This window comes from Monopterus albus, unplaced genomic scaffold, assembly GCF_001952655.1.
Source record: "Monopterus albus unplaced genomic scaffold, M_albus_1.0 scaffold214.1, whole genome shotgun sequence".
Taxonomy (NCBI): Eukaryota; Metazoa; Chordata; class Actinopteri; order Synbranchiformes; family Synbranchidae; genus Monopterus; species Monopterus albus.
Window position 1 is genome coordinate 88,673 of NW_018128094.1, and position 14,803 is coordinate 103,475.

Here is a 14,803-nt window from a genome sequence, read left to right on the forward strand (position 1 = left end):
CATGAGGTGCCATGTTGAACTTCCAGTGACTAGTATGAGAGAGTGAGAGTGATAACACTAAATTTAACACACCTGCTCCTCCTTCACACCTGAGACCTTGTACTACTAACGAGTCACATGACACCAGGGAGGGAAAACGGCTACTTGGGCCCCATTTGGCCATTATCACTTAGGCATGTACTCACTTTTGTTGCCAGCAGTTTAGACATTAATGGCTGTGTGCTGCGTTATTTTGAGGGGACAGCACATTTACACTGTTATACAAGCTGTAGACTCACTACTTTACATTGTAGCCAAGTGTCATTTCTTCAGTGTTGTCACATGAAAAGATATACTTAAATATTTACAAAATGTGAGGGGGTGTACTCACTTCTGTGATATACTGTAGCTACCCATTTACATCATTAAACAAAATATAAATACAACAAGATAATGACACTGGTGCATGCAAAAAAAAAAAAATTGGCAGGGTATTGCTAAGCTAACATTTGCTACCTGCCAGTACAAAACTATAAACCTGAAAATTCTGGTTTGCAACATGCATTTGGGATTTTGTTACTGAGTAAACTAGCCTACTGTTTGCTAGCTCCCTGCTTAGAGCAACATCAGTTATACAGCTCCACTCAGTAGAGCAGTTACCAAGACAGTAATGCAACTAGCATTTTCCTTAGTTGTTTCAGTTTATACTGTAGCAGCCAGTTTTGACATAACTCTTTTAAATCTTGTACCTAAAGTTGTACTTCTAGGTGGAAGTATAAGCACATAGAATAGGAAGGTTGGGAAGAGAACATTTTTATGATGTATTTTAGTGGAAAAGTAGAAATTAGTCCTGAAACAAACAACCAGTTGCATCATCTGACTCTCCTCCCTTCCCCTTCAGCTCAGTAAAGGTTGCTCTCTCCACCTGGCTCAGCGCTGGAGCCAGCTGTTCAACATCCAGCTGAGGAGGATGCCAATTTTATCCAAGGACTCTGCACCAGGAGTCATCTTGGCAACAGGTGGGACAGTATGCACAGTATCATGATGAGAGAATATTTTAAGAAAACCCAGGATGCTGAAAAGTTCAGGTGGACTGATGGAGTCTGTACAGTTCACATCAAGATTCACTTGATATGAGTGCCAAATTTTACCACATTTGAATTTCCATCAAAGCATTTTTGAACCACAGAAATTAGCAGAATGGCAGTGGTTTAGGTCTCAGTGTGCTCTTACGTTTAACCCACAGTTGTATTTTCAACCTGTCCTGAAGCAGTTTATTTCCATTCTTATAATGCTTATATAAGACAAGTTTGTCATAAACAGGAAATAAGCAATACAAACCCACAAGTCAGTCTTCTTTAGTGGTTGAGTCATCACTGTTAGTAAATGTCCTCTTCCTGCATTACTTATAACACAGGAAATTTGGTTGCATCCTGTGAACAAGGTAATAGGAACTTGTGTAGCGTTCCTCTCAAATATGCAGAAAAGTGTAAGCGAATAAGTCATGTTTCAGCATGTTACAGACAGGTGGATTCATCTTTTTCTCTGCTCTGCTGCTGAAGCAGTGCTCCTGCCTGCTGTCTGAAATCTCTTTGCCTCTTCACAGCTGGTGGAAAGCAGTGATTTGTTGATACTCTCCAGTGTCTAGGAGACTGTTTCCCATACACCCAGCCAGTCTCTCTAATTAAAGTCATTAGATAATGGGCATGGAGAGGGAGCAAGAGAGAAGGGAGGAGGGACGACTGGCAATCAGTAGTGCAATTCACTCCATTATCACTCTGAGACAGATGGGCTAATTACTGTTGCAGCACCCAGTGCACACTCCACGGGTTAAACACGCTCATGAATACTGGCAGGCACACATGCACAGACTATACAGACATGATTATATACACACCAACCTAAAACTGCTCATGAACTCCTCTGTGTTTAACTCTTAAATCAGTTTGAATGTATTATTAAAGTTAAATGAAATATACAGTATATCCATAGGATATTATGATTATGTTTTAGCCTCTTCATATTGGCTCTTCATGGCCTGACTGCAGCCAACATCTGAGACTTTTTAACTAATATAAACATTTGCGCAGTTTCAGATCCTCAGGCAGAGGTCTTTTAGCTGTTCCACTGTCTCAGCTGCGAACTAAGGGGGACAGAGCCTTTGCCATCAGAGCCTCAAGGCTCTGGAATGATCTGCCCTAGTATAAAAGGCTGTCTGAGTCAGTGTCATCTCACTTAATTGAAAAGAAGTAAATAAAACCTCTGCGGCAGACAAACATTAACGGTGACCCTTTAATTACATTTTTGCACACTGTTACTGATATTCACAAAATAAAAGGTAAGTCCCCCTTCCCCCAGCAGACATCACAGCCTGCAGACACTTTTTGTAACTAGCTCAGAGTATTGATATTCTTGATTTAGGATTTTTTTTTTACCCATTATCCCTTGCAGATCACTTCAAGCTCCGCGATGCTTGCGATTCTTGAAGTAGTTCAAGCTAGATTTTCAGGGATGTTTTGGATCCTTGTCCTGTTTTCAGAGCCAGCCTCCTTTGACTTTTACTTTCTTGACATTTGCATGCAGGAGTTGCAGCAAGACCTCAGACCTAAATGACCCATATAGGCTTTTTGTTCCTACCCTCTACCCAGCCAATAGGAGTGTCTCCTGAAATAGTGCTCAGATATGTAGAGGTATGTCTAGGATTTTGTATGTCATTAGAAGTAAAATATACACAATGTGCACATTTATGTCCATCCCAAAATAAACTGCTGAAAAAAAGGTATTTCAAAAACTTAAGTAACATATTGGCACCAGTGTCAAAACATTTTGTGTCAATATACAGCCATACTCATTAGGTGTTCCAAGGTCCAAAGTGGTGGAATTGGATGGATTTTTTTTTCAGATGCCCTTAAAAGAATTGAATATATACATACAGTATAAAATGTAGTTGCACCACTGTAAGCATTTGTCAGGACAAGGTTCCATTATAATATTGCATTACTATCAGAAGTTGCAGTCTAAACATATCAGTATCTGTGAGACTGATACACTAGTAAGCCCTAAAAACATGCACAAATTGTGACAGTCTGTTTGTGCTTGCCAATTTCACATCTGGGCAATGGCAGACATTTCTTGTTGTCTCATGTCCCTGGGTTCTTGTGTTACTATTTGAGTCTGTATCTTGTCTTACACAGAGACTACGTGTAACAACTGTTGTTAAAACCTTTGACTAAGACTCAACAACCATGTTTGTCTGCTTTTAATCTGCACATTGTGAAGCCGTTCACCCTGAAATGAGATTTGATACAGGACTGATTTTTTTTTTTCTCCACCCACTCCGCCTCTTCCTACTTTATCTGGCTAAACCTGCATCACTTCCAAACTTTCTATTTTCAGCGTCTCATCTACAAACTCTCCCTGTAGTTGTTTCTTTTTTTGCTTTTTGTTATGTGCATGTTTAAATCATCCTAGAAATATACTAAGACAAACGGCTATATTTACCAAGCCTGAACTCTGTAAAGTGGTGCAGGTCAGTGAGTCCAACAAATTTCACAGTTTTGGTGACTACCAGTGTTGGCGAATACAGGGCACAGCTAGGTGCAGCGTGAATGATAATACGGCACAAAGTTTGACATCCAACTACTGCCATACAGATTGTGCTATAAACGTCGTCGGTACAGACGGTTGAGGAGACGTCTTATTTCTTGTGATATTTCTAGCATGTTTCCACAGTTTTCTTATTTATTTTAAAGAACATAATTGGAAGTTTATGGTGAGAATGTTCTGACTCATTTGAAACAAAAGCCTTTCTCATACATAGTGCTACAAACAGCATTTTAACTGTAAAATTATAATGAAATTATATACATCCATTTGTGGTCCCCAGAGGCTGAATGCTACTGACTTTGGTGAAAATTTTAAAACAGATCAACAGCTACAAGAGTGAAATTGCATGTGTTTTTATTTTTTAAGAAGTTGTAATTGAGGTCCTGAATCAAAAAAGCAGCATTGTTGGCAGTTGCATGGTTGGTCTCATGCAGTATGTTTTTTAAGGTGTTCCTGTTCAGGTGTGTAAAATATGGGAGGCGAGAATACAAATACCCTGAGCATTTGATTTACCACCGCTGCAGCAGAGGGAACTGCGGCTGATATTTAATGTCAGGAGAACACAGTTGTAAAATTTGTAGCCCTGCTGTTAACATCACAGCTGTTATTCATTTGAAACCTTGCCAGCATTAAGAAGACATCTGAAGAAGGAGACGGTGTTGGTTAATCCTATCTTTTGCCAGAGGAGAACATGAAGGACTCCTACAGGCTTTAAGGTTGTACCATGCCTAATTTGCTGGCTGGCGGAAGACTCTGTGATTGCAGTTCAAATGGGAGGACTGTAGTCAGTTCAGTCTCTTCAATAAATATTAAAGTTCAGTAGTAGTGACTTACGCTAGGGATGGGATAGTGTGACTTCTTCTCTATGATTTGATGCATGATATGGTGTGTACTATTTGAATCAGTCACGATAGAGTTAAAATTTCAGTGACAACAATACTTGTAATTTATTCATCTTTGTTCCCCCTTTCTAGCACTGGTTTGATTATGTAAAGAACAACCAGCTATACTGACTTACATTCTGTTAGATTTTCTGATTTACAAAAAATATAAATTGCTGGTGTGTGGAGGCCACGTGATATATATCGCTAGACAAAATACAATATTGTGATGTTTTTGCATCACGATATATTGTCCCATTTCTAACTTAAACTGAATTCTATGCTCCATCTGAGTCCACATTTGCACAATCCAGGCAGAAGGTCCTTACAAGCATTCAAAAGAACACCACCATCATTAGTGTTAGTAAGCATACCACTAAACTTGAAAATTTTGCTTTGATGCAATATTTTGTGCAGCTGACAGTAATTTGCGATAGATTTAGTAAATATCCCACCTAGTCTAAATTTTCTGTGAACATGAAATAAAGAGGAAGTCCCGTTGTGATTTCAGTATGTTTCTTTGTGAATTTTCAGTATGTTTCTTTGTGAATCACCTGAGCAGATCCTTCATGGTGATCTTCCTTATAAAATACCAGCATACTGTTGCTGGGATTTGTCAGCACATACAAAGGCCACAGACATGAAACAATACAGAGCACTACTGCATGGTTTCAGTTGTTTGGTTACAAATTTTCCACCCTAAGTTTGTAATATTCAGGAAAAATGTGAATAATGTGTAAAAAACCCTTTTGTCCTCTGATTGCAGGATCTGTAGGAAAGAGCTTGGCCAACAAACCAAACGTGTACGTGTCCAGCAGTGCTGGAGCCCGGTGGAGAGAGGTCAGTACAAAGTCTCACACAGATGACACGGCTTGTAAAATGGACAGGTCACAAGCAGGCTGTTTTTGAAATGTTGCCATGAATTTAATTTAGTGCCTACAAATGTGAAAAAACATAGTTGATCACCTGCATTTTTGCCATTTCCTGTTTTGTTGTTGCATCATTAATCATTAGAAGCAGGCAGTTAGATATAAACAAGCACTACAATACCCTATTTGTATGATTGTTAACCTGTATTTGAAAGATGTTTTACATATTCTTTAGGGGCTGCATTAATTGATTTTTTTGCCGTGCTGGGGGAGTGGAAGAAGCTCTAAACACACCTGACACATTATGGCCTCATAAAGTTGTTATGGTGCATTGGAGAAGAATGAATAATGTAAATTCACCAACCCCTGAGAATAATATCTGGGTCTTTAACTGCTACTATGTTCGTCAGCTTGTCGCTGCCTTTGTCTGTGTGGTGTGGCACATGTAGATTAAACATACTGATTATTGCAGCTTAAAATTATTTGAAAGCTTAAGGATTCATAGAATCACTCTCTTTGTTTTGACTGAATTTACTAACTCTGAGGTTCCATGTAGCCTCTCCCAAATGGGAGGACTGTAGTCTACCTGGAATATGATCTGCCCAATCTAAAGGGTTGGCATTTTTGCAAAGCTTTAAAAACCCAATGAAATGGACACTTTCATTTACTGGGAAAAGTGTACATAAAACCTTACCTGTTTATCAGTTATATACAGTATTTATTTATTGTTTTTGTCAGTGAAATCCTGCATGACTCACAACTACAGCATCCAGTTCCAGCAATGAATTTTGAGTACTCGCCATAATGTTTCTGAATCTGGAACCTGCTTTAGCTTGTTCGTCTGTGCCATGGAGTTCCTTTGTTGTCCAAAAACTATTTTAAAACACAGCAATGAGCCACACCGCTGCACTGGGCCGCCTCTTTCTTTCTCATGAAATAAAGCAGTAAAGGTGCTGTTGTGTGAATTCTTTAAAATGTCTTTAGATGCGCTCTTCAAGATAAATTAAGGATTCTTTTTAAATATTTTAAATATTTTTTAGCCTAATGTGCACACATTTTTTCGATAGTTCACTGTGCACATGTTTTCTCTAATCCAGGCACTGGCAGGTCCTCATTTCTACACATGGGGTGACCACGGTGGTATCCTGATGGCTATCCCGCAAGGAGGAGCCACCACACATCTCAAGTAAGTCCAAATGACCTGTTTACATCGTTTGCCTATGGAGGAAATAAAAGAGGCATTCAATAGGTTTTACCTAAACAAAATGGTTTCAAACATAAAACTCAGAGGGCTCGCTGTTGCTGGTAGGTTTCCACTTGTTGTCCCTGAACAATTTGAGGAAAACAGGGGAGTGAAGCATATAAATGGTACCTGCCTCAGTGTATGTGCTCAATTGTCAGCAGGAGCAGACAGTGTGAATGCAACACATCTTGTTATAGAGAAGATGTAATATATGCATCAAAAGCAACACTGTAGACTACTTACTGTATACAGTGGAACCTCGGTTTTTGTGATTAATCCATTCGAAAAAGTCCGACAAAAACCGAATCGTACAAAAACTGAAGCAATATTTCCCATAAGAAATAATGTAAATCCAATTAATCCGTTCCAGACACCCAACAATATTAACAAAAAATACATTTTATAGAGAATAACTATATTTTTACATACAGAAAACAATGAGAAATAAATATGACTAATGAAATCGATAAATGAACATTTAACATCACTTTTACCTTTATTGAAGACTCTTGTTGGCTTGTGGAAGACGGCGAGGAGGGGAGGTTATTGTTTGGAAGGGGAATCCCCCTCCATAAGGACTTCACGTATCAAGGCCTTGTCTGGGGTTACTTCCCTTCACTTATTTCTTCCGGGAAATGAGTGGCCGAGTCAGGCGGGCAGGCGGACGAGTTTGGTACGGACTAAGGACGCTGAACCAACCAATCAACTGTACGAAAACTGAAAAAAGTCGTTTGACGAAAAAAGTCGTTCAAAACTGAATTGTACAAAAAGTAGGGCATACGAAAACCGAGGTTCCACTGTATTTATGTGCAGGTGATATGGTAATGTGAAAACAGCTGACCTCATTAATCCTGGTTACTCAGTAACCGGCTTTTTGCCTAGATTCCAACAGTACTGTTCTGTCTTAGGCCACTGTTTTAGCAAGGCTGTAATGATAATTCGGATCTGTTTCAGTCTCTTTATTAAGATATATATAACCAGAGAATACAAGATATATGTACACAAAATTAAAAAGCACAAGGTTTTCAGAACAAAAATGGCTTCTACAGTTCAAAGCTAGTATTTAGTGTGACTTCTGCTTGTACTTAATACAGCTTGAATTCTTTTGGGGAGACTGTCTTGAAACCATGACAGACCCTCCACCATGTTTTACTGAAGGCTGCTACACTCATTCGTCCACCTGTCTCCAACTTCTCCAACTTGGTTAAGGCGCAGCACTCTCACCGCTGCGGCCCGGGTTCGAATCAGGGTTGCGTCAGTGTGACGATTCGCTGTGGCGACCCCTAAAAAACAGGAAAAGCCGAAAGTGACTTTCTATTCTGATAAATAAATATAGTCATCATAACATTGCTAAAACAACAAATCTAATGGTGGCCTAAAACTTTTGTACAATACTGTACATACAGTATATCATGACATCTTTATTGTCTGCCTGTGATAAAATGCCTGTTATATTCCCATATTATTATTTGTTCAGATGACATCTTTTTTCTTGGTGTTGGCCAATTACACAACAAGTATGCAGGCTGTCAACACCACATGAAAACAATTGAAATATTGTCAAAAATGCTTACTTCATTATCATTTACTGAAGGGATGAGTTGAATAATTGTCCACATCTCTGTCAGGTTCAGCACCAATGAAGGTGAGACTTGGACCAACTTTGCGTTCTCAGACAGGGAGGTGTATGTTTACCAGCTGCTGACGGAGCCCGGGGAGAAGAGCACCATCTTCACCATCTTCGGCTCTTATGCCGACCAGAGACACAGCTGGCTCATCCTGCAGGTCAACACTTCTGACGTTCTGGGTAGGTTGGGCAGTGAGAAGGAGGATAGAGGGGTGGGCAGCTCTTATGTTAGAGACCAAGTAGCTCACAGCAGCTATTTCTAGAGTTTTACTTGTTGAACTCAGCAGAATATTTAACTGAATTTCTACTAATTTCGTCACTGTAAAGATGATTATACTGTTAATATTAGATTGTTGGTTAGCTCATATCAATACTGCAATAACACTGTGCGGCTAGTTTACACTGTATAGTAACACATTTCCATACCTGACTTTTAGCCTTTTGGCTATTAACTACTGTTGCTACATAACTTGTTAGCCATACAGCAGCTGTAGCTAATAGTGCCTCAAATCAGCTGTTTGGTAAGTTAAAAAAGATGACTGTTTTTAATTGGATATGTTTGTCTTTGAGACACACTACAGTTAAAGTAACAATGGATTACATTCAGTACCGATTGGAGTGAAACTGTTTTTTAAGAAATTATAAGTAGTTTTAAATCTTGTAGCACCCAACAATGAAAAAGATGGAAGGAAATTCAAATTTTTCACATTCAGTTTAATGTTTTATGGTTAATTAGGCAAACTCATGTTATATACTCTGTGTTATGCATTTCAGTGTTATTTTAGGGTATGGCCATGGGTATGGCCATGGGATGTTAGCTTTTTGGATAACACTGCCATATTTACAATAATGTCACTGAAATAACATAAAGAAATTACCATGTAGATTTTGTTGCCATGTAAAAATTGGCAAAATGTAGCTCAAATAAAATTTACAGGGCCGATTGCTTCGCCAAAAATGAGTTAATAAAGTCAAATTTCAAATTTCTTTTCATCTGACCAGTTTGATACTTAGGTAGGCAAAGGTTTGTACTTTTTTCCAGGCAAAAACATTCTTAAGTAAAGACTGTGAAGTGTTGAAACACAAAAACAGTAACCTACTTAGGTTAAAGAAGCTACAATAAATACAGTATATGTAGTTGCCTGGTGCTTGGTCAACATGATGTTAGTAGTGTGATGCAAGTGTATAGCAGAAATTGCTGCATGCAAATTATGGCTAAATTTGTACTAATTGCACTTGGAAAGGAGAGAAATACATGTATTCTCAGGTTTTTTCAAGAGTGTGGTTACCAGATTTCATCACTTGAAACTCCTCTTCTGGGCTAGAAGAGAGCCACACCGAGTATTAGCAGTTCCTTCTCTTTCCATGTCAGTGCCAGATATTGACAATGTTTCTTATTTGTCCAGGTGTCCCATGTTCTGAGGCTGACTACAAGCACTGGTCTCCCTCAGATGAGCACGGTAACGAGTGTCTGTTGGGCAGAGAGATAACGTTTAAGAGACGAGCTCCTCACGCGACGTGCTTTAACGGGGAAGACTTTGATCGGCCAATCACCATCTCTAACTGCTCCTGCACACGCCAGGACTATGAATGGTTAGGGACCCACACAAAACACTCATATTTGTGCCATTTCATTATCGTATCCCACTGATGTCTGAGATAGAAATAGCCATGTTTCTATACCTGCCAGTAGATGAGGCCCAGGTTGCATTATGTAGATTTTATAAATTAACATCAGTGTTTTGTAGCAAAGCTTCCAGTAGGCTGGGTTTAGTGTTCTAAAAGGCTACATTCATACCCCCCCCCCACCCAAAAAAAAAACAAAAAACATAATGATGTTATCTTTTGCTGACATCCTACACAGAGCTCAGGGGTGTCCAGTTTACTCTGATCATCCTTGAACTGTCACTTGAAGTGTCCACCTGACAGATTCATCTTCTCTCACATGATTTAGATTTGAATTCACACACACTGTGACCCAAAACCAATGTAGAGGAGAAACTCATCTGCATCTGGTGAATTATAAACACCTACAGTATGTATAGTATAACCATTTCATATTCACTGAAGCTTTTTACAAGTCAGTAGTACAAAGATTTTTCAGTACATATTTTCATTTATATATTTCTATTCAAAAACACAATTCTGTCCACAATATTGTCATTACATTTATTATAATAATTATTATTAACTGGTCTGTGAGGCATATGTTTCATCACCACTTCAGAATGACTTGGCAAAGAGCTGAGTTAGAAATTAAAATGAAGTGGGTGGGACCCCTGTCATATGTGGGGTAAATGGCACTGACTGGTTGTCTGACTCTTAATAAAATCTCATTATTGGCAATCCAAGACTCCTCCCATCACAACTCATAACAAGTCTGTTTTGAAATGCACCACGGGTGTTTCCATTTATCAGAAGGCATAAATTAACTGGCTGTTTTCTTCTTGTCGTCCTCTTTCCAGTGACTACGGCTTCAAGCTGAGTGAAGACTTGTCTCTGCAGGTGTGTGTGCCTGACCCTGAGTTTGTAGGTGACCTCTATGCCCCTCCGGTTCCATGTCCTGTCGGTACCACGTACCGCCGCAGCAAAGGGTAAGCTGCTGTTATCTGAAAAATGTGCAGTCTGAATTCTTTTCTCTGACTATGTCTGTACCATCAATCACGGCAGTGGTTGGTAGGTTTGCTTTTGTAAATTAGATTTCCTGTTGTCTCTTTTGTAAATGTTTGTTGTTTTCTGTTATGTCCTTTGTCTTGTAAACATGGTATTTCATGTAGCAATAAACAAGTAAAAAAAAAAAAGATGTTTCAATTTTTGGTGAAATTGTAATAAATGTATACATTCAAATATATGTTTATTATTGAGGTCATGGTTAAAGACGGTGTAGTATTGGACTACATTGTGTTTGTACATTTATGACAATTTCACTAAAAACAAAAACATTTTTAGTCTAATAAACACAGATGTTAAGGCGGAAGTGTTGCATACAATTGTACAGGTGTACCTAATAAAGTGTCTGGTGAGTGCTTATAAGTTAGAAGCAAATATAATAAAAGTCATTTATTTGATAATCGGTTAAAATTTGATTTAAGTTTTGACTCTACATGGGTGCAAAAGTGAAGGGGTCTGAATACTTTCTGAAGGCAATGTACAGTATGGTGCCATCGTTAGATGTTTGTTGAGAGCACCACCAAGTGTCCCACTGAAGAACACACTTTCTGTTCCTCCTGCAGCTACAGAAAGGTACCAGGGGACAGCTGTAATGGAGGAGATGTGGAGTCCAGGCTGGATGGAGAGATGCTGCCATGTCCTGTCGGAGGTAAACCTGAACTTTATTACACTAAATACTTTTAAGGATGCTGTTCTTTTGGGCTTCCACACTTAAAGCTGCCATGAGGCCTGTGAAGATTTTGCATAATGTATTTAACAGACATGTTGAATGACCTGTGTCTGTGGGGGTGCCAGTACAGAGTCTTGAGTGTGTTTGTGTGTGTAAGGCCATGGTGCACATTCTGTTCCAGGGTGCACATGGTAGAGATTTTCTGCTGATGTGAATTTTCACTAGCTGTGATTATGGATGCCATTCTCTTTGTTCAGTTGTGTATGATGATTGAGACCTGGACTTAAGATGTGCCTGTTCTCTCACTGTCTGGGGGTAAATCCTGTTGCAGTGTTGCTGTTTGCTGTGCTTTGTACCTCCCAAATGGCTTTAGGGTCAGACATGGTAAAACAGTCCTGGAATGTGGGGTGTGGACTGGGATCTTGCTGATCAATGCTCCCCATTGATTTGCTTTTATCAAGGGAGGTTGTCCTGAGGAGATTTCTGGGAGTGTAGCGCTTTGTGCTGTCCCTGGCCCTACAGTATGTACAGTACTGTACAGTGGCTTTAGAAAGAATTCGGACGTCTTCACTTTTTCCACACTTTGTGTTGCCACTTTAATGTGAAATGGATACAGTTGCTGCTTTTGCTCTTGAAGCTAGACTTAATAACCCATAATGACAAAGTGATAACATGTTTTTGTAATTTTTGCAAATCAGAATCTCAAATCTGAGAAGCACTCAGACCCTTAATTCAGTACTTTTTAGAGGACCCTTTGGCAGAACTTAAAAGTATAGTTCAAATGTGTATTAAGTGTCTCTTCTCTTACGTCATTTATATTCTTGTAGAGAGTAACGAGTTTATCCTGTATGCCATGAGGAACTCCATCCATCGGTACGACCTGGCCACAGGCACAGACCAGGCCCTGCCCCTGGCCGGTCTCAGGGAGGCCGTGGCTCTGGACTTTGACTATGACAGGAACTGCCTTTACTGGGCTGACATCTCACTGGACACCATACAGGTAAGTTAAAAGGAGTTCCTCTGGGAGGCAGCCAGACTAACAGTAAATTTTCAATGATGCAGATCAGAGTGAAGCAGAAGTATGAGTGCAGAGATTCAAGAGCGGCTTGCTTATTAGACATGGTTATACTAAAATATCATCCTGCCAAGCTTGTTGCTTACTTCTGAAATGAATGTAACTGTAACTGCTTGATGTTTATGCAGCATAATCATCTTATCAGATTTTACTAGACATGTAACAATATTTGTAATTCTGCAATATCACAATAGAAAAATTTGTCGATACCATTGGGGGACTAGAACGGTATCTACCCGGATATTAACTATTGTTATTTCACTAGTATAACTGTGTTCAGGTCGCAGAATCTGAAAACTGACATAGCAGACAACTTCTACAGCAACTCTGTGGCAAGCAATTCAGTTTTCCTGTTTCAAGAAATGACACAAGTGGAAAGGAAACTGACCAGTGCTGAACTATTTGCAAATTCTGCTGGAAGCAATATTATCCCCATTTAGGACGGTCTGGATACATCTCGAAAAAATTGTCAGGACACAGTTGTGAGCTGCATTTTAACGGAGATGGGCAAATAGACCAGATGCACAAATGCAAAAACAACCACTTAGTAACCACCCTCAAAGTCTTTCCTCTTTTAAAAAAAGTAGACCATGATGTTTGAAAACACTTCCAGTAAAGCACAAATCTCACCTTTATGTGGCTTGTCCAGCTGGTGTAATATTTTATTTCATAAAAGCACTGCTACTGACTGCTGCATTATTTGTTTTGCAATTGTACAGACAGTTCAAAACAGTTCATCAGTTCATTCACTGACAAAGACTCTTCATGCCAAGTGTTTGCACATGCTTGGCTACTTTTATTTTAATAAAAAAGCAGGAGCACTAAGTTAAAAGGAAAATTATACAAAAGAGCTGATTTATTATTTAGTAAAGGGCTTTTTTATGAACTTTTTATCTTGGCAGTATTGTACCGTGTGTTTTTGGTATTGTTACATCCCTAGTTTTTACTCTTTAGCCCAAGGTGGTCGTGTTGACTGTTTCCTTCTCTGCTGCAGCGTCTCTGTCTGAACGGCAGTACGGGCCAGGAGGTTGTAGTGAGGAAAGACCTGCAGAACGTGGAGGCCCTGACTTTTGACCCCATCAGTAGATTGCTCTACTGGGTCGACGCTGGAGCGCAGAAGATTGAGGTATAGGAGAAGTGCTGTGTGGTACTCAGAACACCACCAGTGTAGACATACTATAGTTACTGCTGCATCTGCCACTGTGCTCTGTTCTGTAAATGCAGCTTGACTAATCCAGACTTTACATGCTGTTATCAAGCTAAAATGATCCTTTTAATTTTCTTCAGCTAATTTGATTCTCTGAACACAAAGAGACGTCTTTACTGCTCCTCTTGTCTGTTCTACGATTTTTCACATCTTCTACATTTTCAAGTCTTTGAACAAATTCTACAACTATTAAAATGCCTCCAAGGGGGAAGAGAGCTAATAAATCAGAAGCGAACGAGGATGTTGAAGCAGAAGAGGATTATATTTCAGCGGCACAAGTAACAGAGATGTTGAGTCAGCAGAAGCAGATGTACACCGCACTGTTGAGCCAACAACAAGACAACTTCAAAGGTTTTGTGCAACTACTTATGGAGACAAATAACAAGAGACTCGACGACATCACCAGAGAAATACAGGAGATAAAAACCAGTTTGCAGTTTACCCAACGATATGTGGATGTGATTAAAGCAGCCATGGGTGATAAGAAAATACAAACCAAGGAAACAAGGGATGATGTCTACAAAACTTGTGAGAGTCTAATAGCCATAACGGATAAAATGGAGCATTTGGAAGTACAGTCCAAGCGAAAAAACCTGATCTTCGAGGGAATCAAGGAGTCAGCTGGAGAAAGCTGGACGGATGCGGAATGTAAGGTGAAGGAAATATTAAAGAAGAAACTGCAAATTCATCAAGAAATTGAGATGGAGCGAGCTCACAGAGTCGGGAAACCTTCTGAGCGGGGGCCGAGGGCGGTGATGGTAAAGTTGATGAAAGAGAAAGATAAGGCACACATACTGCAACAAGCAAAGAAGCTTAAAGGATCTAATATTTATATAAATGAAGATTACACCGAGTCTGTGAGGAAGAGAAGAAGGGAGTTGATGCCGAGGTTAAGGGAGGCCAGGGCGAGGGGAGACATCGCGTTCCTGCGGTATGACCGACTAGTGACCCGACCTTGGAACCAGAATCCAGGACC

At 39.6% G+C, this 14,803-nt stretch overlaps 1 protein-coding gene across 1 annotated transcript in view; it reads left to right on the forward strand.

Moving 5' to 3' along the window:
- The window catches only part of sorl1 (sortilin-related receptor, L(DLR class) A repeats containing), a 108,361-nt gene that overhangs the window by 63,971 nt on the left and 29,587 nt on the right, over nt 1–14,803 (forward strand). Inside the window, exons 10-18 of the mRNA XM_020619076.1 lie at nt 881–998; nt 5,233–5,306; nt 6,433–6,521; nt 8,207–8,385; nt 9,612–9,798; nt 10,671–10,799; nt 11,439–11,524; nt 12,373–12,545; nt 13,615–13,746. Of these exons, the coding sequence (XP_020474732.1) occupies nt 881–998; nt 5,233–5,306; nt 6,433–6,521; nt 8,207–8,385; nt 9,612–9,798; nt 10,671–10,799; nt 11,439–11,524; nt 12,373–12,545; nt 13,615–13,746 (1,167 nt within the window). The remainder of the gene's footprint in view (nt 1–880; nt 999–5,232; nt 5,307–6,432; nt 6,522–8,206; nt 8,386–9,611; nt 9,799–10,670; nt 10,800–11,438; nt 11,525–12,372; nt 12,546–13,614; nt 13,747–14,803) is intronic.